This window comes from Podarcis erhardii, assembly GCF_964252035.2.
Source record: "Podarcis erhardii genome assembly, chromosome: 9".
Classification (NCBI taxonomy): domain Eukaryota; kingdom Metazoa; phylum Chordata; class Lepidosauria; order Squamata; family Lacertidae; genus Podarcis; species Podarcis erhardii.
The window spans coordinates 5,429,752-5,455,460 of record NC_138512.1 but is presented as its reverse complement, the minus strand read 5'-3'; the positions used below and the strand labels follow the sequence as shown (position 1 = coordinate 5,455,460).

The 25,709-nt window shown below is 43.8% G+C and overlaps 1 protein-coding gene across 4 annotated transcripts; it reads left to right on the top strand.

The window, feature by feature from the left end:
* Window positions 1-227: 227 nt before the first annotated feature.
* Window positions 228-24,785, top strand: ACOX3 (acyl-CoA oxidase 3, pristanoyl). 4 transcript variants are annotated; one of them, XM_081876257.1, is made up of 18 exons: window positions 228-344; window positions 1,716-1,890; window positions 2,614-2,847; window positions 6,000-6,074; window positions 7,997-8,086; window positions 8,799-8,942; window positions 9,860-9,948; window positions 11,905-12,001; window positions 12,260-12,442; window positions 13,163-13,285; window positions 14,920-15,040; window positions 15,163-15,285; window positions 16,616-16,729; window positions 17,605-17,720; window positions 19,590-19,764; window positions 20,590-20,657; window positions 21,221-21,307; window positions 23,893-24,785. In XM_081876257.1, the coding sequence occupies exons 2-18, from the start codon at window positions 1,732-1,734 to the stop codon at window positions 24,010-24,012; spliced, it is 2,118 nt and encodes a 705-aa protein (XP_081732383.1). In that variant the 5' UTR covers window positions 228-344; window positions 1,716-1,731; the 3' UTR covers window positions 24,013-24,785. The 4 variants fall into 4 exon arrangements, with proteins under 4 accessions (XP_081732383.1, XP_081732382.1, XP_081732381.1 ...); XM_081876256.1 differs by lacking the exon at window positions 228-344 and adding an exon at window positions 352-516; XM_081876255.1 differs by lacking the exon at window positions 228-344 and adding an exon at window positions 352-583.
* The last annotated feature ends 924 nt before the right edge of the window (window positions 24,786-25,709 follow it).

Here is a 25,709-nt window from a genome sequence, read left to right as displayed (position 1 = left end):
CAGTCGTTAAGAGTCGTCAACAGGCTCATCGCAGCTATCTGCCAATCACCCAATCCCACCACCCTTCTGAGTAATACCCCTCCCCACCTTCTCACTGTATAGAAGGGTCTGGTGACTTCTGTTTCAGTGTATCTGAAGAAGTGTGCATGCACACGAAAGCTCATACCTAGAACTAACTCAGTTGGTCTTTAAGGTGCTACTGGAAGGATTTCCATGAAACTTTCACGGCGGCTGCAAAGCTTTCACCGCGGAAGAAAAGGCAGCCGCAGGGGCGCAAGTCCCGCGCAGCGCGATTCTCCGCGCCGCAAACCGCCCTGGGATCTTGGGGGGAGAGGCGGCGTCTCGTAAGTTCAAACACGAATTGAGACCCATCAGCGGCGATGAAGAGCCCAGGCGCGCTGCAGGAAGCCCGTTCCGTCCGGGGCTGGCTTGGATGCGCGCCCCGGGGCCTCGTCGCCCTGCCTCGGGGCTCCGCGGGAGGCGGCGCTGGCGCTTCTGCGCGCGTCCCACGAGAGGGTGGCGCCTGTTTCTCTGCGCGCGCGCGGGGCGGGGCGCGGAGTGAAGTCTGTCGCCGTCGGGGAAGGTGCGCAGCGCGGCGACCGGGGAGAGACGGTGGGTGCGGGTGCGTCAAGCCCCGGGGGAGTCGGCAGGGGCCTCCCCCACCTCTTTCCCCCAACGGCTGCTTGGCGGCGCGTCCCGCCTTCTCTCCCCCCCCCCAACCCCGCCAAGCCTCCTGCTCACTTGCGCGACTCGCCGCAAGATCCCCTCGGGAACCTTTGCCGCGCGTGGGAAGGCGGAGGGGCGCAAACGCATCGCTGGGAGGGGCGCAAACGCATCGCTGGCTGCTCCGCGGGGGCTGGGGGGCCGCCCTGCGCGCCTTGGCCGGGGAAGCGCCCTTGCCCGGAGTGGGAGCTGCTTGCCCAACGAACCTGTCCGATTGCGCAGTCCGTGCAAGTTGGACTCGGGCGCTGCCTTGCATAACTAGCGATTATCTGCTTATGAAAGCAATGGCGTGAGAGGCAGTGGACGTGTCAACAGGCCCACAAACCAGCTGCTCCTTCGTGTATCTAAGCACCCCTTGTCAGGGGCGTAGCATGGGGGGTGCGGGGGGGGGCGGCCACACCGGGCGCAACATCTGGGGGTTAGGGTTAGGGGGTGCAAATCCACGGGTTAGGGGGTGCAAATCCACGGGTTAGGGGGTGCAAATTACTTGCCTTGCCCCGGGTGCTGACAACCCACGCTACGCCACTGCCCCTTGTAGCTTACTTTGTGCAGGGTCGAAGTTTATTTACATTGACCAAAGGCAGTTCCCCTATCCAGTCAGAGAGAGAAAAGGGAAAGTTTTTAGCAGCAGCAACCTCTTTTTTAAAGATAAAGGGACCCCTGACCATTAGGTCCAGTCGTGACCGACTCTGGGGTTGCGGCGCTCATCTTGCTTTATTGGCGGAGGGAGCCGGCGTACTACTTGCACTTTGACGTGCTTTCGAACTGCTAGGTTGGCAGGAGCAGGGACCGAGCAACGGGAGCTCACCCCATTTGAACTGCTGATGGGCAAGTCCTAGGCTCTGTGGTTTAACCCACAGCACCAGGAGCTGTTAATGTACACTGAGAGGATGGTCTACACTGGCTCCGTTATCCTCCACAAGTAACTTTTGAAGGATTTCTTCTTTTTTGAACAGGCATTTGTTTTGAATGATGTTTGGGTTTGCTTACAGAACATTGCATGTTAAGATGGCATCTGTCAGTGATCGGGAAAAGGTCAGCTCTTGGAACACTTTGGTGCTCGCAGACCTACCCAGTGGACCGCTGGATGCCTACCGGAAGAAAGCATCCTTCAACTGGAAAGAGATGGCACTCTTCGTAGAGGAAGAAGATCTCCTCCGTTTTAAAGTAAGGCTTAGAATAATATTTCTTTAAAAACGATGTTGCAAATTAAACACAATCTGCCATAACCCCCCTTAAAGTATCCAATATGTACCATTAAATTCTGGTTCCTGTGAGGCCTGTCTGGCCAAGGGATTCACATGGCCAGGGACATTTTCTTAGGTCAAGTGAGCCATGATCCTTGATAAACAGAGATTTGAGGTGTTTTTGTCAGTGTAAATGGCCGTCCAGTAAGTTACTTTACATTTTGATAGGACTGTGCATGATGTTCATGCTTAAAGGGTTTTCCATCTAGGACTGGGTAAAAACAATATTCTCAAAAATATTGGAAGCCTTTTGAGGAGGGGATAGGTTTCTTTTGTATTGTGTTTTTGATCTGGAGGAAAACCACACAATTATATTGGTATAAAATTGAAATTATGCACTTCTTTATCAGATCCAAACTTCTACTGCTTTTAGTGCAGTACATGAAATGCAATATCTATAATAATGATTCAAAGAGCTTTTAATCAGTGAGGCAACATTTGGATGTGAAGTTATGTAATATTGCTTTTAAGATGGTTGACATTTATTAAGTTTTAAACGGCTTCCTGATTGTCCTTGTCCTTGTACATTTCTTATGGCATTGGGAAATGACTGAATGTGTTAATATATAAAATACGAATACTTCAGTTCAATGTTAAATTCAAATCTGACGTTCAACTATTCTGATGTGTTTCTTCCATGAAGAACAGAATATTCTCAGCTCTTGAAAATGACCCTCTCTTTGCTCGTCACACTGGAGAAGAATTACCTCTTGAGAAATACCGTGAACTAACCTTCCTCCGCTGTAGGAAACTCTTTGAATATGATTTTCTACGGCTAGAAGACATAATTGAGAAACCATTAAAAGTTGTAGCGCTGATTACTTGCCTGGGGATGTATGACTGGTCTCTAGGAGCCAAATATTTGCTAAATTCCCAGGTATGTACAATGCAGGTGTAAGCTCTTTTATAGATTTCCTTAAAGACTCAAGCCTACTAGCGAAGCATTCCATTCCATTTTTATTTTGGATAAATATTTTTGGAGATTGCATCTGAGCTGCTCTATGTACGCTTTTGATTTAGAGGCTATAGTGGCTTGACACTTTTTTCACGTGGTAATTGTAGTGAAAACTTCATTGCTTGAAAATGCACCCTCCATAATAGTCTATTGATATTTGTTTTTAATTTCTTTTTGCTTTTAAATTGCTTTTCACTTATTATTATTTCGCTTATTATTACAGTCATACCTCTAGTTGCATTCGCTTCATGCTGTGGATTTTGGGGTTGCGAACGTGGCAAACCCGGAAGTGTATACACAGCGTTCTGTGCGCTTTGCACATGCGCAGAAGCGCTCTATTGCACTCCGCACTTGCGCAGAAGCGCCGCTCTAGTTGCGGACTTTTTGGGGTGTGAATGGCACCCCGAAACAGATCGTGTCCACAACTAGAGGTACCACTGTATCATTATTATTAGTATTGAATTTATATACCACCCTATACCCGGAGGTCTCAGGGTGGTTTTAGGATGTTATTCTTGTTGGAAAACTAGCCGCCTCGGGAGAGGCTGGCCTCTCTCCCCGCTCCCGGAGCTTGTTTACCGGTGATCTTCCTCTGGCTGGCATCCCAGACAGACCAGGGAGATCTTGATAGGCGACATCTCCCAGTGGGGAAGATGCACACCCCCATCTCCCCTTTCACAGGGGAAAGAAGAATAGTCAGAAAGTCCTTTTACATCTTGTTTATTTCTGACTGTACAACTCTACAGAAAACATGTCCGATCAGTTCAAACTTCTCCAAGTAAGTGACTCAGACTTCCTTTACAAACGCAACAGGAAGGTCTCATATTACCCACTGAACAAAGCCTTGTGTATCCCGTGAACTGCCTGGAAGATTCTTTCCCAGGACTAGCCACATCATGTGATGTAAACAAGCTGCCAGTTTGCAGCTGCGATGTACTCATATTGTAACAATTCTTTGGTTTTACGGTATATTTTTATATGGTTGAAAACCATTGTGATATGTTTTTATGATACAGTGGTATATAAATATTTTTATAAATAAATTTATAAAACTGGTATCAGAATTATAAACCATTATCTCATCATGTCATTTAATCATCTAACTGTGAGAAATGATTAAACTACTATTTCTCTACTTTTATTTAAACTATTTCCCTGTGTTGATACAGAGCTTGGTCAGATTCTGATTGAAGCTAACAGAATTGCACTGTCTCCTTTGGGTTTAAGCTAAGGTGGGTTTTGTCATGGAGAGAGCAAAGCAGACAGTCTACAAAACCTCCTAGTCGCACACAGCAGTGATCAGAGCTGGCCAAGAAACCTTTAGGGTTAAGAAGCACCTAATGGTGTAAAGAGTTATGTAGCATCTTCCTCAAGTTTTCCCTTTTGGACAGACACGGATGGTGCCACCTGAATTCCCACCTGACATCCCATTACTGTTTTTATTATCAGTTGCTTGTTGCCTAAAATCAGGGCATTTTTTCCGGGGGAACTTACAGGAACACTGTTCTGGCACCTCTCAGGTGGGCGCCATTGCCATTCTAAGAGAACGAGGGAGGTGTTCATGGTGAGTTCTGGCATCTCTTTTTCTAGAACAAATAGCACTGCCTGAAAGGTCTCCAAGCAACTTACTTTAAAAAAAAATAAAAATGCTTAGTTCTGGCAGATGTTTCGGCTTCTCTAAACCCTTTTAAACAAGTAGTATCATTATTCTGACACCAGTGGGCAGCAGTGCCTTGAACACAAAAGTCCTGATGAATAGGAAGAATAAACGCTCCCCAGCTTCCCATTAGGAGGAGGAGAAGGCATGATGGGAAGACCTGAAACATGGTATGTCTCCTGGTATGACCCACGGAGGTCCTTACGGTCTTCAAACAAAAACATCTAGGAGGCCCCGGGCCACAGGGAGGTTAGGCTGGCCTCAACCAGAGCCAGGGCTTTTTGGCTGTGGCCCTGATCTGGTGGAACACTGTCCCAAGAGACTAGGGCCCTGCGGGACTTGACATCTTTCCGCAGGGCCTGCAAGACAGAGCTGTTGCACCAGGCCTTTGGTCAGGGCACAGCCTGACCCCCTCCTTTGGTAATCCCCACAGAACTCTAGCCCAATGGTTGCCATTAATTTGATTTGAACTGATTTTATAACGAATTAATTTTAGAATGCTGTATTATTTTACTGTTGTTAGCCGCTCTGAGCCCGGCTTTGGCTGGGGAGGACGGGATATAAACACATTATTATTATTATTATTATTATTATTATTATTATTATTATTAATTATCGTTGTTGTTGTTGTCGTCATGGTCGTCATCATCATCATGGCAGTGGAAGGATTTACCTCTATATCCTCACTAGATCTTTACCAGAGCCTTTGCGTGTCAAAGGTTGAAAACGAACATCTTCCATGTTTGATTTTATTGTGATTGTCAAACTTACTCAACAGTTCAATTCAGCCTCATCACCCTTTTGGGATCAATGGATGTGTCCTGGGGACATATTTTCATGGCTCTTGCCCTTCTTTTCATGTTGGGTGTGTGATCACATGCATCCTGGGTGTGGCCAACACATCCTTTTGGGACGGAGTGGTTCTGGTCATCTTGAAAGAGGCAGTGATCCAGCCACTCCCAGAAAAAATCACCCTGGGCCCATTGCTTTGTGACGACTACTGCCCAGTTGCAAATACCCCCTTTTTGGGATGGTGGCAAGTGCTCTAGGATGAAACCTGTTCTCTTCACCGGCCTTGAGAAGATATTGTACTATTGCTTAATAATAATCCAGAGATCAAGGAATCATTCATTTTTATTTTCATTATTTCACTTTGCAGCTGAAACCAGGAGGAAAATTATTTTCTTGTAATGAAGTTGTGTTTCCTGATGCAGAATAGCGTAAAATATCACAGAATAGCATTTTCTCCTAGGAAGGGAGCAACTTAATACTTGACTTGTGGTTTGAGCTGTGAACAGTGATGCTTTGCTATCTCAAATCTTTATTGAACATGTCATTTTGACCCCTTCCTCTACTTTAACAAAAAGGTTTTTACTATTTATCATTTACATTAGCTAATTGTCTTTAATGTTTACAGGTGTTCAAAAGTGCAATTGAGAGTTCTGGCTCTGAAAGACATGAAGAATTTATTAAAGATAATGCAAATATGAAGGTACTCTTTGAACTACCTAAATCAATCTTTGAGTTAATGGTGTTTCTAAAAACAAGATTATTAGCTACATATTCTAATGAAGCAATATCTGCAAATCTCTTGTAAAATAGTATCTCATATGGAGTTACTTCATTTTGATTTACTAGTGCTTCTCTGTTTCTGTCGGAAAACCATAATTAAAGTTTCTTAGAGTGGAAGTGATGAATTATCTGGATCAGTTTGCTTATTCATCATTTATGAAACTATTGCAGGATCATCAGCACCAATATCTAATACAAATTTATAAGGCAATAGTTCAAGAAGTGCCTTGCACCATCAAATCAGCAGAGTGCAGTCCTTCAGCACAAAGCCACAAACTTACCTGTCCAAAAGATGCTCACCTTGCTTCAGTTAAGGGTGATGCAGGTAGAAGCAGGATTCCACATGCGTATCCCAAGCTGTATACGTCAATTCTGTGTGCATGACCCCTATTCCCACAACCAAACAGTTTTCAAAAGGTGTAAACTTAGCCAAGGGATGAAAAGCCTGTTGCCGTGTAGATGTTGTTGAACTCCAGTTCCCATTAGCACCAGCTAGTGCAACCAGCAGTCAGGGATTATGGGAGTTGTAGTCTGGCAACATGTACAGGGCCACAGAATCCCCACCCTGGCATAAAAAAAATGTTCAGAAAGGGAAGTAGTGCTTCTCTGAACAGTGGGATTTGAGAAAGCTGATCCTCCTTCTAAAGGACTCTATGCACACTCCTTTGGATAAAGCAAAGAGTTTTCTTTTAACTTCTTAAGGAAACTTTTTCATTTTGTGTTTTTTCACTGTTAATACATTGACTAAGCTTTGGATCAGGCATAGGCAAACTCGGCCCTCCAGATGTTTTGGGACTACAATTCCCATCACCCCTGAGCACTGGTCCTGTTAGCTAGGGATGATGGGAGTTGTAGTCCCAAAACATCTGGAGGGCCAAGTTTGCCTATGCCTGCTTTGGATTTTGCTTGTTGCTGTGGTGACCTGGTGTTAACATTTACCTTTTGACTTGATCCTAAACGTTTACACCTGTGAATTGTAATATGAACACTGAGCTCAGATGGGTGGGAGGAGAGGGAAAGGAGGAACTGCCCTGAGATTTGCAGATGAAGGGCGGTATCCAAATTTAATAAATGGCTAAAAAATGATAGATATAGTACATTTCAGGGCTCACTTTAGAGCTGCTGCAGCCTCACAATAGCCATGTGTGGCCACCTGTCCCTAGCCAGGTGTGGGACAAGCACAGCCGTGGCTTCAAAGGAAAAATCAGGAGGCAGACGACAATCCAGATAATTCATTTGCATTACGATGCTGCCCTGCTGCCCGCTACTTCCAAGCAGGACCAGTTCCAGTCAGGAACTCTTGACAGTAGCTGTAATCCTTGCTGAAAGAAGGATGCTGGCATTTGCACTGGGTGCCAAATTTAAACAGCATCCTAATGCAAGCCCTGCAGCTTCCAGAAGGGATCAAAACTTCAGTTGAGAGCTCCTGAGTGGAACTGATCATGCCTGGAAGCATTTGCCATGCATTTCTGCAGAGATCAGATCCACCTGACAGGAGCTTGAAAGATGGGCACACCCCACACCCGACACACACACACACACCTGTCAAATGCAGTCGGCAGAGGGTTGGCCCCTTTTTGTCCTAACACGCCAGAGGAGATGCCCTTTCCCAAAGGGCAGCCGCTGGTCAGTGGGTGACCTCTACCCGGCTGCAGGGCAGTGTGCACACTCTGAATCATTTAAGGACTAGACTTTGAAGTTCACAGATGAACATCTTTAAGTTTGTAAGCTGGAGCTCCAGGGCAGCTCTTTTACAACAGAGATCCCCCATTGCCCTAATGTTTACGCTACCCCAGTTTGAATCATACAAGTTCTTACTCAGTTTGTGTCTTTTGTCTCCAGAACTTTGGATGTTTTGCTCTGACAGAATTAAGCCATGGCAGCAATACCAAGAACATGCGGACTACTGCTAGATATGACCCGACTACGCAAGTTAGTAGCAGTGCCCTGTAAAGTTCTCTAATATTCTTCACTTAACTTTTTATTAAAATAGGACATTGTACTTCTGAACCCAGGTACTCTAATCTTTAATATTCAGTGGGCCTGCAACTCATATGTAACCTATTTATATGATCACAAACGTAGGCTCAGGTCCAATGAATGAATGAATGAGGCACGGGAGAATTCCAGCCTGGAAAGAGCTTTTTTTAGTCCTTTGCCTTGCTGGCTAGGCTCTGAGAAGATGGTACAAGGGCCCTGAGATGCTTCCGGAGCCCTTGTGCAGTAAGCTGGGTGGAGGGCAAGGCCTGATCCAGACAGGCCACTGTATTGGGACCTGTCATGGGAAGTGCCCTACCCTACAACCTCACATTGCTGCTGGTAAATAGTTTGGAAAAGAGCTCCATGACTGTGGCGCAGTGGTAAAAAGAAAAATGCCTCTGTGGCTTTGTTTGAAGCCTTTCTCCTAAAATGTACGTATTATTTACTCCTGTGAAACCATTTTCCATTGCGTTTCTGTCCTGCTCACTGAGGCTGCAGTCCTGTGCCCATTTAGAAAGCCCCGCTGAACGCCAAGTAGACAGGGGTTGTGCTGCGACAGCACAGAACAGAGGTTGTCAATAGATTCATCCAACTTCATATTTCAGAGAAGATATACAGTGTGTTTAGAATTTTTCTCCCCATCCCCCTCTTATCAACTATGTAGGAATTCATTATTCACTCACCGGATTTTGAAGCAGCAAAGTTCTGGGTTGGCAACATGGGGAAGAATGCCACTCATGCAGTTGTCTACGCACAGCTATATACTCCGGATGGCCTGTGCCATGGATTGCATTCCTTTGTCGTACAGGTGAGAATGAATTCGTCTAAATCTAGAATTTTGGAATAAGCCAAGAGCTTTTTCATTAACCAGGATCATTAGTGGCATTTGCCTATTACTATATCCTAGTTGTAAACACTTTTTGTGGAACGGTCACTTGCTAGCCTGGGAATTGCATAAGATCACTCTGGCATCAATAAAGGTGTGGGGGGTGCTTAAAATGTGTGCCTCTTCAGGCAAACATCTTTCTACTGGGTATGAAAGGCTTGCAAGTGCCCTTGCCCTGCTTTGGCCAAGCAGAAAGTAATGTACAACCCAGTGCAAAACTAGATCTACCGGGGCTTGAATTTGCTTTCCCTCTTTGTGCGTTTGGACAGTAGGTTCAGAGACACTGCAGCTGTAGATGAGCACAGCTCTGTGCTGCTGAGTCCTGTGTTACTTTAGACCCATGAAGATGGGGAGCATCATATGCCCTTGTAGCAGATTCAAAAATATTTCTCTGAAGGACACCTGACAGTGCAATCGTACAATGAGCTGTGTACTGAGAGACATCGTGAGCCCTATAGAAGCGCCTGTGGGAAATGTGAAGTTGTGTATTGGGTTTTAAGTGGGTTCTCCCCACCCTAGTGCTGCATGGTTCCCAGTTACACTTATTTATGTGAGAGAAAGTGAAGGGGTCTACTTAGACACCCCTCTGGTGAGTACATTTCCCCCCAGCCTCCGATAACCCCAGGGGCGGAGAAGTATATATATTCACTTCTCAGCTTAGGTCTTGTCCCAGGGAACTATGTGAGAGCCTTTTAGATCATAGCTATATAATCCAACCAGTTGCATGCATTGAAACAGATGTGCACATTTTCCTAATTAATTGTATAGAGTTCTGAACCGGAACAAAAAGGTGGTTCAATGACTTCTTGTAAATGTTTTAATGGAGGCATTTGTTACAGATCCGAGATCCGAAAACGCTTCTTCCCATGCCAGGGGTGTTGGTTGGTGATATAGGTAGAAAACTTGGGCAGAATGGATTAGATAATGGGTAAGTGTAAACCAAAATACTCTGAACTTCAAAGTAATGTTGCAAAAGTTACAAGTCACTTCTGCAGACCTCGAGAACAGAAATCCTAGCATGTGCATTGCACAGAGAAAGGACCTTCAGGTTGATCTGTCCCAGTCTGAGATGGTTCAAGCACATTGCCGCATCATTGTGCACCATTACATGAAAGAGTGGAGAGAAGCTTTGGGATCTCACAGTCATCTCTGCTCCCTCTCAAGGAATGATTGCAAAACCCAAACATTTTTGCAAAGTCAACTAAAAGATAGTCTAAAGAGCAGAAATATTCCAAATTGGAGAGTGGTACAATTAATTCAGGACGTGGGTAGCGCTGTGTTCTAAACCACAGAGCCTAGGGCTTGCCAATCAGAAGGTCGGCGGTTCAAATCCCTGCAATGGGGTGAGCTCCCGTTGCTCGGTCCCAGCTCCTGCCAACCTAGCAGTTTGAAAGCACGTCAAGTGCAAATAGATAAATAGGTACCACTCCGGTGGGAAGGTAAACAGTGTTTCCGTGCACTGCTCTGGTTCGCCAGAAGTGGCTTAGTCATGCTGGCCACATGACCCAGAAGCTGTATGCCGGCCCCCTCAGCCAATAAAGTGAGATGAGCGCCACAACCCCAGAGTCGTCCATGACTGGACCTAACGGTCAGGGGTCCCTTTACATTTACCTTTTACAATTAATTCAGTAATGCAGTTTCATTCTATTGTATTTGAATGAACAAGACCACAAAGCAGAAACAATTTTAGGATCAAAAACTTCAGCTAGTAGAAAAGCTAAGGGCTGTGTAAACCCATTCATATGCCAAAAAGTATGGAGATTGCCCACCTTAACTTCCACACCACTTGAGCAGTAAAGATGTTCTGCAGACTCTCTCCTTCTTGCCTATGGCTTAGACTCCCTGCAGTCAGAGTGCTCCCTTGGCCTGTCCTCAAATGCTCTGCATCTGCAGGTTGGGTGGACAGCGTCTGAAGTGCACAGTTCCTGCATGTGCTTACAAGCCCACCAAGCAAAACTATCCATACATGTTATTAAACTTCCGCATAGTGGCCTAGTGGCACAGGACTACAGCTGTGTCACCAGCGTAAAGCAAAGGCTAAAGCGCGAGCAGAATCCATAACACAAGCACACGAGAGATTAACAGATTGCATATGCACAGCCTATTATGGACAAACATTTAACAGGTGTTCTAGAAAACCCTCATTTTATAGGTTGGAAGCACTGAGTTGAAGAGTCTGGTCCCAAGGATGACCAGCAAAGCTTCAAAACAAATGCAAATCAGATTGAGCGAGGAAGTGAAGCAAGACACCGACTGTGGATTATTTGTGGAATTTACTTTCCAGAAAATACGTGTTGCTCACTGTCACTTCCTTGCGTTACACTCACGCGCATGTGCACACACACATCACCTGCCAAGAGACAGTTGAATTGTGCTGCACATCGTTTTCCTGATTGCTTCCTTTAAAATGGCACAACTAGTAAATTGTGGCAGTGGTTACAGCTGTTAATGGGGAACAGTCCCCTCCTGCAATTTTTCCATATTTCCCCCTGAGCCTTCACATCTCCAGGGAGGCCTATAACCAGAACTGAAATGTAAGAAGGATAGAGTTAAGTCACATGGAACCAACCGTGTGCCTCCAGATGTTGAACTCCTGTAACCCCAGCCACATGGCCAGTGGTCAGGGATGATGGATCTCGTAGTGCAACAGGACCTCTTGACTGCAACCGAAAGTGCCCCGTGCAGCGTGATCCTTCTCAGGAGTCCCCCTGCAGCTGTTATTCTGAAAGGAGAAGCAGGCACACTAAATGCATTCATGCATTTAACATCATGTCTGCTCTTGGTTCTGTGAAACTAATAACTGTCTCTGTATTCAGCATTTGATTTCTACAGCTCATCGGATGTGCAGGTGTTATCTTTTAATTCATTCTTTTTGGATTGGCAGCTTTGCAATGTTCCACAATGTCAGGATACCCAAAAGCAACTTGCTGAACCAAACCGGAGATGTCACAGCTGAGGGAGCGTATGCAAGTGCCTTTAAGGTATGAATTGTGCTTAACTAACTTCCGTGTGCTTAATGCAAAACTTAATTGCGCTTAACTAAGGATTCCTTTTATTGCCTAATCCGTTTAGTTCTTCCACACATGCTCTCCAGAGTTTATCACAGTATAATTAAGAACATAAACACAATATTATACTTTGAATGTTTACAGTTGGTGTACTTGGGGAGAATTTGCCGGGTACAAAATGTTCAAACAAATCCTTAAAGCCTTTCCGCTTATCCTATCTTATTTCTCCAGGATCGCAAGCAGCGTTTAGGAGTTTCTCTTGGTGCTTTGTCCAATGGAAGAGTTATGATTATATCCATGTCTGTGGTCAATTTAAAGCTCGCCATATCAATAGCAATTCGCTTCTCAGCTACCCGGCGCCAATTTGGACCAACAGATGATGAAGAAATACCTGTTCTTGAATACCAAATGCAGGTGAAAATCTAGAGTGCTCTTTAAAAGCCTGAAGTGCTAGATTTTGCACCCAGTGAGACTCTTAATTAAACATAAGACTTAGACATAGGTCAGTGGGTCCACCTTTAACATATAACACCTTAGAAACAAACATCCTCCATGAACAAGGATAACTGTTTTGTTGGAACTGGATGGTGGCTCCTTGTTAAATGAGGAGGGGTGCTTTTGTTTTGCTATTTGGAGTTTTAAAAACCCTGGCTCAGAAAAATCCAAAGTAGTGCTTGCGGAGGAGGGCTGCAGGGGCAGAATAAAGCAGGATTGTATTTTTTTTTTACATGCCACCGATTTGACTGGGTTGTACCAGCCACTCTGGGTGGCTTCCAGCAAATTATAAAACCACAGTAAAACATCACACATTTAAAACCCTCCCGATACAGGGCTACCTTCAGATGTCTTCTAAAAGTCAGATAATTGTTTATTTCCTTGACATGTGGTGGGAGGGTGTTCCACAGGGTAGATGCCACTACCAAGAAGGCCCTTTGCCTGGTTCCCTGTAACCTCACTTCTTGCAATGAGGGAACCGCCAGAAGGCCCTCAGAGTAATCGATCACTGAAATTAAGTTAAGAAAATTACCACTTTTACAAAGGGGACAAAAATGTCTCCTCTGTGTGTTTTAAAGGTGTTTTAAAAGGATGTGTATCTCTCAGTTTTTCCTCATGCAAATTTCATTTTTGTTCCAGCAATGGCGCTTGCTGCCGTATTTAGCAGCCACCTATGTCTTAGACCACTTCTCCAAAATGTTGTTCATAAACTCCATAGAATTCCACATGGGTCTCCTCATGAAGGACAAAAGTCCACAGCAGGTAAGGATTTGTCAGTAATTGTTGGTTATAAGCCATTGCGTGGAAAATGAGTTGGTCCATTATTGGACTGGCAGGATTCAAGCATTCTGCTGTCTGAAGAGTGTACCTATTCTGCTCACCAGAGGGCTCTAAACGCTTTGCAGCCCAGAACATGGCAACTTGCACCCCAATTTCATGAGAGGAAAACAGTAACTATATTGCCAGCTGTGGGAAAATGCACAGCACTGTTACCTTTCTGAATATGAGCAAAACACCCAGTTCTGTATGCACAACAAATTTCACAAATATAGCCTATTGTTTCTTCAGTGCCTTCTTTTTTTTTTATTAATGTGAAACCAAAAGTACAGTTGATAAACTACTTAATCAAAGTTACACAACATAGGAGCAGTACAAAGGTTGTATTTTCCAAATAAATAGTGAGAAGATAATGCAGTAAAGAAGAACACATCATGAAAGCCAATTTTATTATTTGTTTGGGGAAGAGCATCTCGTAATATCTGAATTACATTTTAATTAACTGTGAAACAGGTTGTTGTTGTTGTTTTTTGTTTATCTTTAAACATTTTAAATTGTTCTTAATGATACATTTACTATTCTTGTAAACTGCCTAGAGGTTTTACCGTATTACAATCAAGCGATATCTAGATTTTGTTAAATAAAAGAAATAGTCTTGGGTTTACCTCAAGTGAATCTCCTCCCCTTTTACATTCCTTCTCTTCTTCCCTGATGCATCTTTCATTTATTCTTTAAAACACATCACTTGTAAGCATGGAGGAGGGGCACGGATGTTGCTAGGCTTTTAATTTCTTTTAACTGCATCTATAAATTTAATAGTACAGTAACTTTACAGTTGACCCCTTTTGGGGGGAGGGAGGTGTTGCATGTTCTAAATGCACAGGCACTGAGCTGTATTCTCTAAAGAGCAGGAAATTGCTAGTACGTTTGTTGGTAATCCTGCTTGTTCAGTTTCCCACAGTTGTTGGCAGTGCTTTTTTTTCTAAAAAAAATGTTTAGGGGTACTCTCATTTTCCTACTCATGTTGAAATACTGCCCCTCAATGAGGCCAAACTTAGATTCACAAAATGTTTAGGGGTATGTGTACCCCCAAGTCCCCCCAGAAAAAACACTGGTTGTTGGTAACCCAGAAGCCTGCACAAAGAGGCTTAGAGTTGAGCATTTACGTCAGGGGGCGGCAACCTAAGGCCCATGGACCGCAAGCGGCCCACAGGGGTTGTTTAACTAGCCCACGATCCGAACCGAGCTGCTCGCTTGGCAAGTCCCCGCATGCTGCGCTAAACCAGCACGAGGTGGGGACTTGCTTCCACACTGCTGAAAATTGCGTCTGCGCATGCACAGATGCCGGAAATCACGTCTGTGCAGATGCCGAAAATCGCGGGCACGAGCGCACGCACACGATCCGGCCCACAGAGGGATCTCCGCTGGAGTGAACCAGCCCAGGCAAGGTAAACCTTGCCAACCCCTGATTTACATCCTTGGCCTCTGGTTTGGCCCGTCATAGCTGCTCTGCTCTGTGCTGAAGTTGATGGTTCCTCAGGCCTAGGAGGACCCAGAAGGGTTAATGCAGCATGTTGGCTGTTGTGTTCTATATTCATTGTTCGCTCTGGTTCTACTAGGCGGAACTCGGGCGTGAAATCCATGCTTTATCTACTTCGGGGAAACCGCTGGCCTCCTGGCTGACTCAACAAGGAACTCAGGAATGCAGAGAAGCTTGTGGAGGACATGGCTATCTGGCCAGTAAGTGAACTTGACGGATAATTGTTTCCCATAATTGTCAGTAAGTGGTTTTATAAAATTTTAAATCACAAGCACAGCTCGCTGATACAAGGTCCCTATATGTTAACTGTTCTTTCCAAAAGTGAATCGGCTGGGTGATATCCGTAACGACAACGACCCAAATTGCACCTACGAAGGAGACAATAATGTTCTGCTACAGCAAACTAGCAACTACTTATTGGGCTGGATGAACGCCAAACACCAAGGTTAGTATGTAGAACTTGCATGTTGCACTGACTCAGAAGCCCACCAAGTGGAGACAGGGTAAAACTGCCAGCAGATGCAGTTGTGTGTTTGCAAAGTTGAACTACTGCATTCCTATCAGTGTTTCTGTTGAAATGGTGGTCAGCACTCAAGCACCCTGTTTTTAACTATTCTTAGTACTGTTTGGGGTCACAATGACCTTACTTGAACTCTTAATTTGAGTTCGTTGGACTCCGTAGATGCAAATGTTAGTGTCTTTGATGGTTTTAATTTTAGAGGTGAGAGAAACCTCCCAATCAGAAACTGAAATATTTCCAAAAAAGCAGTGTAAGCAGAAATCCAGAAGTCCACAGTTGGATGATGCCTTTTTAAGAACAGACCCAAAAGTTAAAAGCTAGGCTTTGTTTTCTCAAAGAGTGTGTGTAACCTGCTATCAGTAGCACCTGGTATGGGCTTAACTCAGCCTGTGGTCTTTGTTTGAACAAGCTTGGTTTTTCCTCCTCTCACTGTTTTGCGTAACAGCTTGCCAGATTTTTGTGACCTTTTTGCTTGATTCTGATAAAGGCAATACCCAACTGTGGGCTTTGCGGTCTTGATGCATTTTAGAGGTTTCTCATGGAATCTGGTTCAAGATCTAGCTTGGACGCCATCCTTGTTCCTTCTGGCAGGTTTTGGACTTTCACTGAGGGTGACCTGTAACTTTGCTGCCTCACAACTAAGCATGCACATCCTGTAGAGAGCATGATTTTTAACACACATTGGTGTTTGTACTTAATTAGCACCCATAATATTCTGTAGTTTGGGAACCTGGGTCAACTCTTCTTGAACTAATCCCAAGCAGAATAAAAACAAGGTACTTAGTGTGGAACAGTAGTCTGTGCTCCCTGGTGTCCTCAAACAACAGAACAGCAATCTAATTGTCATGTGAGAATACCAGGGAGGGCTGACTACTGTTTCACGCTGAGTACCTTGTTTTTATTCTGCTTAGGGTGAGTTCAAGAAGAGTTGACTCAAGTTCCTAAACCAATTAACTTAAAACGTTAAGTTAGGCTAAGGAGTGCACAGTTGTGCATCATGTGCAAAATACAGGTTAATAGAGGTTTTTAAGGCTTCCAACTTAGAAATAAAAGGGCCGTGTCTCAGAAGCATAGATGTGTTAAAGAGTTTGCTTGGTTGAAATTGGAGAAATGGGGGAAATAGCTTAATCAGATTATCCACGCTGAATGCACCGATGAGCTGATTTTTGACTTGCATTGACTTTCAAAGCCATTAGTGCGTAGACATTAACACACTTTGACTTGGTATTTAGTTTTCGTATCATTGGCATTTCAGACAAAGGTCCTATTGCTTCACCATTGGGATCGGTAGATTTTTTGGAAGACTGTGATCATATTCTCTGCCAGAAGTTTACAGTGTCAAATGTTCAAGATTGCATGGATTCTTCCGGTAACTGTTCAAATTGCATCTCTTGTCATGTGCTTATAATTTTGAGTGTGGCCCCTTTCCCCTACAAACCGTTGACTATTCTTCCTCTCAGTGCTTACGGTTAAGTCCTTGTGCATTCTCTCTTCCCTTCAATTCACACACCAGCCCCCTGGGGTTGTTATGGCAAGTACCAGTTTAGAGGGTGGGTTGCTAGAGGAAGAAGGTTGTCCCATCTTGGAGACAGTAGAATGGGAGGGAACATCTTGACATAATAAATTTTAAATTCTTTTGTAGAGATTGACTGAGCTTTTGATGACTGGAGCTTTATGCCATATGTTACAGTGGAAACGAAAACTCTGTGAGGAGCGAATGGGCTTGAGGCATGGGAACAAGGGAGCATGTAAATCAGCAGGGAAAAGGGGACCTGTGGGCGGATGATGCCTGGGAAAGACGTTCAGTACAGACGATGTTGTTAGTGATGAACATGAGAGTGGAGAGGATACTGCTTTGGAGATGAAGGAGAATACAGTCTTACATAGGAAAAATGGGGCTTTGAAGTGCTCATGAATTAGTTCACTAGCCTTAAATAGAAGTATCAAAAATGAAAGCAAGTCTATCCTCTATTTAGTTGGTATAATGCCAAATTATTTCTTCTGTCTTTATATGAACAGCAAGTTGTTGTGGTTGGAGCAGAGGAAGGACAGCTAAGTTTCAGCAGCAAAATATTTAACTTTGTGGATGCTTTTCAACCTTATTTCTGCAAAACGCAGACTGTGCATTACAGAAACTCAGATTCTGATGCAAACTATCAGCATCATTTGCCGTCTGCTTTATAAGGATTTTTTATCATTTTATCTTGAATGAAAACATTAAACCTTTGACCTTTCTTTTTTCAGTACTTCTGAGAGGATACAAGTGGCTGGTTTGTTACTTGCTCCGAGAGAGTTTCCAGAAGCTGAGGAACCAAGAAAAATGTGGTTGCAATGAATTTGAGGCAAGGAACAACAGTCAGGTAAACACATTGTATGATTTTATGTTGCGGACCAATTTCATGCACGGGGCTATTTTAATGGATGTTGCCCTTTTCCGCTGCCTCTCCCCTACACATACGCACTATACATTGCACACTTCCTTTCACAAAAATATGAAAAGTAAAGCACCTAGGACCTCAAACTCAGCTGGAGCTAAATTTCATGCTTTGTTGTGCAGCAACTAAGTTAAAACGAATAAACCCTGCCATCAGGCTTACAGCCAAATAACCTCCTGCATGCATTTTTTACTTTAAAAGAAATAACTAGTGAGATTAACACCAAGTGGTGGAAAATGTGATCTACACATCAGGTGATTTCTTGTGTAATGAGCCACAACCTTCTTTCTCCCAAATGCTGGGCTGAAACCTTATGGAATGTGTCCAGGGCATCCCAAGTCCTGCATTAAGTTTTGTGTCCAGGCAGTAACAGTTCCTTCCCTCTCTATGACAACAATAATAATTCAGTTCCATGCCCACTATGCTATTGCCTTCCCTAAGAGCTTGAGGCAGAGAGATTCCAGTGAATATAGGAACAGGGATGGATTTAGGGCTTTGCAAGCGATGCTCATGCACTGGGTGCTTAGCCAAGGGGGCACCATCTCAGAGCCCAGTAAGTGAGGGACTGGGCTTTGGGAAGGAGGCACAGGGCTCTGAGAAGGTCCTAGGGTCCTCCTGCCTTTTGCCTTTTTCCCAAAGCCTAGTTAGCACTTCCCAGCTTTGGGAAGGAGATGGGAGGGCTCTAGGACCCTGCCAGAGCCCTGTGCCTCCTTTCCCAAACCCAGTACCTCACTTAGCCAGCTTTGGGAAGGCAGTGCAAGGGCTGGGGGGGGGCACCAAATTTTGGCCTCGCACATCGTGCTATAGTACTCAAGTCTGCCATTGGTGGGAAACGAGTATGACAAAAGCCTTTGGAAGAGAGTCAAAGGTAGAGAAGAGGTGCTGAGGACGGTTACAAGTGAGTGTGGCTCAGGGTTGCTCCATCAGGAAGATAACAGAGAAGGAGCAGAGCATGAGAAAATAGCAGGAGCAGAAAAAAGTCCAGTGTTTGGACTGCCTCCAAAATGTCCAGGAGCTCCAGCGCATGAATGGGCATGTCAAATAGTGGGGGTAAGTCAGGAACGGATACTAGCGAGAAAAGGGGAAAGTGGGTCATGGTGGCAGACCAATCCAAATTAAGAGTTCATGAAGCTAGAGGTTGGAAATGGACGTTTCTAAAGAGCTGGAGGAACCAATATTATCACTTGGTTATGATGGTTCATCCTAGTTTAATATTTGCCAGGGTACCTACAGTTTATTAAATACAGCAGAGAGTCCCACAGTGCTGTTACTCATTAAGGTACCACAGGGCTTCCTTGTTTGCTGTAACAGACTAACACCATGTGATGTACAGTACCCCTGGAGGCAGGATCTCAAGGCCTTCCCAACCAGAACTCCAGAGACAGTAGCCTCGTTCTCAGGCCCAGCCACTGTAAGGAAGCTCCGGGGGAGGAACAAGAGAATTGCAGATAACGGATTAGTGATGAAAGTTGCAAGACATGATGCCCAACCTTGCCTCATATTACAGAAGTGTCACGATCCGTCTTGCATACCTGTCCCCCTGAAATCGCATGAGAGATGTTCAGCTGGGGTGCAGTCGTGTTGAGTTCTATATATGCCACCAGCATTCCTTCACACAGTTGCTTCAGAGTACAATCTGCATCACTTTTATGCAGCACAGATTGCCCTGAAGGATATAGAGAGGATAGTAAGAACGGGCCTTTCAACTTCTTTTTGGGTGCCTTTTACTTTATTGCTTTTGAACAGTTTGCCTGGATTTGTAGCTACGGTTGAATTTTTCTTTCTTTTTTCAAGGTGTACTATTGTCGTTCTTTAGCTATAGCTTTTATTGAGCACACTGTTTTGCAAAGATATCATGACTACGTTCACAGTTCCAACACACCAGCTAGCCTCCAGCCGGTACTGAAGAATATATGTTCGCTGTATGGATTATGGTCTTTAAATAAGCACATGGCAGTGCTCTACCAAGGTGAGATCAACATTCTGCCTACATGGTAAAATTTAGAATCTGCAAACACTTCAATGCCCTTACAAATTTACTACTGCATTTAAGTAAGTAAGTTCAGGCACCCAGTGTAGTTTCTGCACCAAGGAACCAGTAAATGTGTTATACAGTCTTACAGCTCTGGTCTTTTAGCCCCAGTCCTCTTCTATTGCACAGCTTGGGGGAGCTGTGCTTTAAGATACAATACTGAATTTCCTAAACCTTTTCTTCTGACATCCAGCCTCTTACAAAACTTGCCTTAAGCTGTGGAGTGCAATCTTCTTAAAGGCAAAACTAGCAAGGTAACTAAAGGCCCCATCTGCACTGCACATCTGAAGCAGTACCATACCACTTTAAACAGCCATGGCCTCCCTCAAAGCATCCTGGGAACTGTAGTTTGTTAAGTGTGCTGAGAGTTGTTAGGAAACCCCCATTCCCCTCACACAGCCACAGTTCCCAGAGTTCCCTGGGAAGAGGATCTGTTTGTTAAACCATTATGAGAATTGTAGCTCTGTGAGGAGAATAGGAACTCGAAGGTAGAAAACAAAGTTTTTGCCTCAACTCTGTCTGTTCCTCCCAGGACTGTCGCTGACCATGGCCAGCTCAGCTTTGGCACTCGGCAGTATTCTTCCCTGTCCAGAGAGCCACAATGAGGCACTTGGACACCAGACTCCAAGTCCTCTTCCCATTCATCCATGAAGGGGAAACCTGCTCACTTTCAGATAACATTCTTCATACCCCACAGATCTAGCAGATTTTTTGATCCAAAATGAGTCCTTTAGCTTCATTATCATGATAAATATCTTTCAGGTGGCTACATTTCAGGTGCAAATGCTGGCAGATTTGTGCAAGATGCAATTCTAGAACTGTGTTCAAAGGTATGTTCCCTTTTGGCTTAAATATTATGCTGAGTAACTGTAGAATAAGAGTCCAAGGGCAGCAGGGGCCCCAGACTCTGAGCTTCCTTTAAACAAAAAGTGCAAGTCTCTAGCCTTTAGATTGAAAGCTCTGAAGTAAAATGTGTGGGCATCATTCAAAGCAATTGGTTTGCAAGGTATATGAGCCTACTCTTGCCTTTCATTGTTGTTAGCTTATGAGTGAAGTCAGAGCTGTGATTTATGAGCACTACAGAGAAATTTGGAAGCATACAGGCCCAAGTGAAGACCCCAAAATGACCTGGAACATCCTTCTTAGTGTTTTTTTAGGAAACCCCCAAAATAGTTGAGCTTCTTTTACACTTGATTCCTGCATTGCAGGGGGTTGGACGCAATGGCCCATGAGGTTCTATGAAAATTGGAGAAGATTATGGAGCTTTCCATATTAGAAATATGAAACTGCTGGCTGTTAGTGGCTTGCCAAAATAGTTACGCTACAGCTCTGTAGTTTATTTCTTGTTGTAGAAACCTAATCAGTTTCTAGTCTAACTTTTTTTCCTGCACAGCTGAAGCAAGAGGCTGTGGCTTTGGTAGATGTGATTGCTCCTCCGGACTTCATTCTCAACTCGCCAATCGGCAGGGCTGATGGAGAGGTAAACAAGTCTTTTTGCAAAGCTCTGACTCAGGTTTACTGTGCCTCTTTTTGAACTTTGTGTTTTCAATATTTGTGCTCTGTTGTGTCACAGCTAGAAACTGTGTGTGTTTGGGAGTGGCAGAGAGGGAAGACCCACAGTCTAGCAGCATGAATATATGTTGCATTCTTCTGATGCTGGAAGTAAATCCACTTCAAACCGCACATTCCAGCCTTTCTGATCCTTGAGTTTGAGGCACCTCTGCTTGGGGAAGGTAACCGTTTTAGAAGAGGTGTCCAGGAAACCGTTCCACCAGGCCAAAGTAAATGAAGTAACTTAACAAACTGAAGAACTTTGACTGTAAGCACAGGCTACAGAGGAAACCATTTGATGTGCTCACCAGCTCTTTGATAATCTCGGAACCTGACTGCATTGTTCAGACTCTGCAGCTCAATTCAATTTAGCCATAATGTTCTTTTGAAATGATTTATCTGTTTATTTGCTCTAAACATTGGTCTTCTCCTGATACCTTGATACCCACAAGTGGGCCCTAGCACAAGCTGGGGTGGCATCACCATTCCCTCTTTTTTTATCTAGCTTTTGGGGGTTTTAAGGAGAGAGGCAGAAATATGAACAGAAAATAATATAGTGCAACTGACTTTCGGGGTTGGTGTGTTGTGCGACAAGCACACAGAGTACCATGAGATTGAGTGTTTGGGGGGGAGGCTCGCTTAATTTCATTGTACACAGGTTGTACATTGACAATAAAGGTGGTATTATTATTATTATTATTATTATTATTATTATTAAGTTGAGAAACCCTGAGAAAGAGAGTGAGGGAAGGCAGAGCTCTTTTCCTTTCATTTGTTGCATAGAAAGGAGAATTTTAGCAGGACTTTTAGCCTCTGCTGAACGGCACCTGCAGAATTCTCTATTTTGTTGAGTCACCCTAGAAAAGTTGTTGTTGTTGTTTAGTCATTTAGTTGTGTCCGACTCTTTGTGACCCCATGGACCAGAGCAGCCAGGCACTTCTGTCTTCCACTGCCTCCTGCAGTTTGGTCAGACCCATGTTTGTAGCTTCGAGAACACTGTCCAACCATCTCATCCTCTGTCGTCCCCTTCTCCTTGTGCCCTCCATCTTTCCCAGCATCAGGGTCTTTTCCAGGGAGTCTTCTCATGAGGTGGCCAAAGTATTGGAGCCTCAGCTTCACGATCTGTCCTTCCAGTGAGCACTCAGGGCTGATTTCCTTAAGAATGGAGAGGTTTGATCTTCTTGCAGTCCATGGGACTCTCAAGAGTCTCCTCCAGCACCATAATTCAAAAGCATCAATTCTTCCGTGATCAGCCTTCTTTATGGTCCAGCTCTCACTTCCATACATCACTACTGGGAAAACCATAGCTTTAACTATACGGACCTTTGTTGGTAAGGTGATGTCTCTGCTTTTTAAGATACTGTCTAAGTTTGCCATCGCCTTTCTCCCAAGGAGCAGGCGTCTTTTAATTTCGTGACTGCTGTCACCATTTGCAGTGATCATGGAGCCCAAGAAAGTAAAATCTCTCACTACCTCCATTTCTTCCCCTTCTATTTGCCAGGAGGTGATGGGACCAGTGGCCATGATCTTCGTTTTTTTGATGTTGAGCTTCAGACCATATTTTGCGCTCTCCTCTTTCACCCTCATTAAAAGGTTCTTTAATTCCTCCTCACTTTCTGCCATCAAGGTTGTGTCATCTGCATATCTGAGGTTGTTGATATTTCTTCCGGCAATCTTAATTCCAGCTTGGGATTCATCCAGCCCAGCCTTTCGCATGATGAATTCTGCATATAAGTTAAATAAGCAGGGAGACAATATACAGCCTTACCGTACTCCTTTCCCAATTTTGAACCAATCAGTTGTTCCATATGCAGTTCTAACTGTAGCTTCTTGTCCCACATAGAGATTTCTCAGGAGACAGATGAGGTGATCAGGCACTCCCATTTCTTTAAGAAATTGCCATAGTTTGCTGTGGTCGACACAGTCAAAGGCTTTTGCATAGTCAATGAAGCAGAAGTAGATGTCTTTCTGGAACTCTCTAGCTTTCTCCATAATCCAGCGCATGTTTGCAATTTGGTCTCTGGTTCCTCTGCCTCTTCTAAATCCAGCTTGCACTTTTGGGAGTTCTCGGTCCACATACTGCTTGAGCCTTACTTGTAGAATTTTAAGCATAACCTTGCTAGCGTGTGAAATGAGTGCAATTGTGCGGTAGTTGGAGCATTCTTTGGCACTGCCCTTCTTTGGGATTGGGATGTAGACTGATCTTCTCCAATCCTCTGGCCACTGCTGAGTTTTCCAAACTTGCTGGCATATTGAGTGTAGCATCTTAACAGCATCATCTTTTAAAATTTTAAATAGTTCAGCTGGAATATCATCACTTCCACTCGCCTTGTTATTAGCAGTGCTTTCTAACGCCCTAGAAAAGAGATATGGGCAAATGTAAAGATACAGGGAAACTATTAAATGAAGGTCTCATTGTGCCTCCTTGAGATCAAGGTGACACCACTGCAAAGACTGAACATTTTGGAAATGAATGCTGTTGCTGAAACCATTTCTGTTTTTCTCCCCCTCCAGCTGTATAAAAACCTGTGGAGCACCGTTCTTCAAGGCAGTAAGGTGTTGGAGAGGCCATCCTGGTGGTCAGAATTTTGTACTAATAAACCTGTTGTAGGTAGACTAAGATCAAGAATGTAAATGTAAATTGGAGAGGCCCAGCAAGGGCGTGGATAATTAATCGTAATCTGAAATTATTAGATAAAGGATCATGTTGAAGAAGGTAATTTTTGTGAAGGAAAGGCCTTTGAAATAGCATTTTAGCCCTTTTCCATGACTACTGGCCCAGTGAGGGACAGTGCAGCTTAGTTTACACCTTTCTCACTTGCGTCAGCCAGTCAGGACTTGCGGAAATGAAGTCACTTTAAAATGGGCTGCAACTCAGAGCCTGAAGTGGCCATGATAGTTGAAGTCTGAATTCCAGGTATGGAAATAGCTATAACAAATTGAAGGGAAATTATACCTTTGTAAAGTCGGCAGTGTGCTCTGTTCATGTAAACTTATGTAGTTCCCTTGGAGTTCCTGCAGAGGCCACAAGAGGCACTGGGCATGCACAATTTCGCCCAAAGACCTAAAACAAGTTCAGTCTCCTGGAATACAGAGCAGATAAGGACTTTCTAACTTTGATTAATTGTCGTATCTTGTACATCTGTAGTCAAATGTTTTTAGTTTCTTGTTTAATTCATGGTCCAATTGAAGTTAATAAAAATGTTGAACTTTATATCACCTTACCAACAGTCTGCATTTTATCCGCACTTTTTAATTTTAAGTGTAAGTTGGTGTCAGAAAATCCTAGTTTAGTAATATTAGTAAACATAATATATGTTATACCTGCTACATATTTGGGGGAAAATGTTTTGTGCTGACAAGATACAGCAAATGTTAACAATGATGAATAAAATAGTTTTATTTTATATGCATTTTTTTTAAATCCATCAAATTAGTGAACATTTCTGCTTTAATTTTCTGCTACACTATTGGTTCCCTTTAAAAGGATAAACATGCTGAAAATAAAAAAGCAGTTTGAAGTACAATCTTGAATGCTGAGTGCAGAAACCTCAGCCTCTCACAAGGATCTTTTCTGTTCACACTGTTCAGAAGACCGTTGTTGTTTTTAACAAGGTAAAGTCAGCATGTTATTTCACAAGATGACTTTGATAGATGTCAGAGAGAATGGCTTCAACCTTACCTCTTCCTGACCTCTAGTTTTTATGTGCAGAGAATGCACATAAGAGCATTCAGTCATTTCTGCAGGTTGTGTCCACAAACACATTGGCCACCTCCAGGAAAAACAAGTCACAAATTCTCACTGCACACTCTGAATCCAAATATTGCATGGAACGCTTTTATTATTTATCCCTATGCCTACTACCTCCATTACCTGATAAGCAACACTTGGCTATATACCCCTACCAACAACCAGCACTGGGATATACTTCTGCAGTTTTGCAAAAGCTTATCTGCTTCTTCTTTTCACAAATCACTTTTGATGACAAGCACCTTTTACAAAGCTGGAAACAGAGTCAGAGATTTTACTGATTACCTGCAAAATGTACTTTAACAGAATTGTGGCCTATTATCCAAGTGGACTTGCCACCTCCAGGTTTTACTTACTGCAGGTTCATACATGGAAGTCACATTTATTTCCTGTAGGATCATGTACATCAGCACGCAGTTTGAGCATAACCATCACACAGTGCTCTACCTGTTTGGTTTCCACTATGCTCTAGTTCTTGTCTTTAAAGAATGCAAACTCAGGGACACGAAGACCAATTGAGTTTTAGGTTTTTTTCTATAGGAAACCTGAGAAAATGGGTTCCTCAGTTTTATTTCCTGGG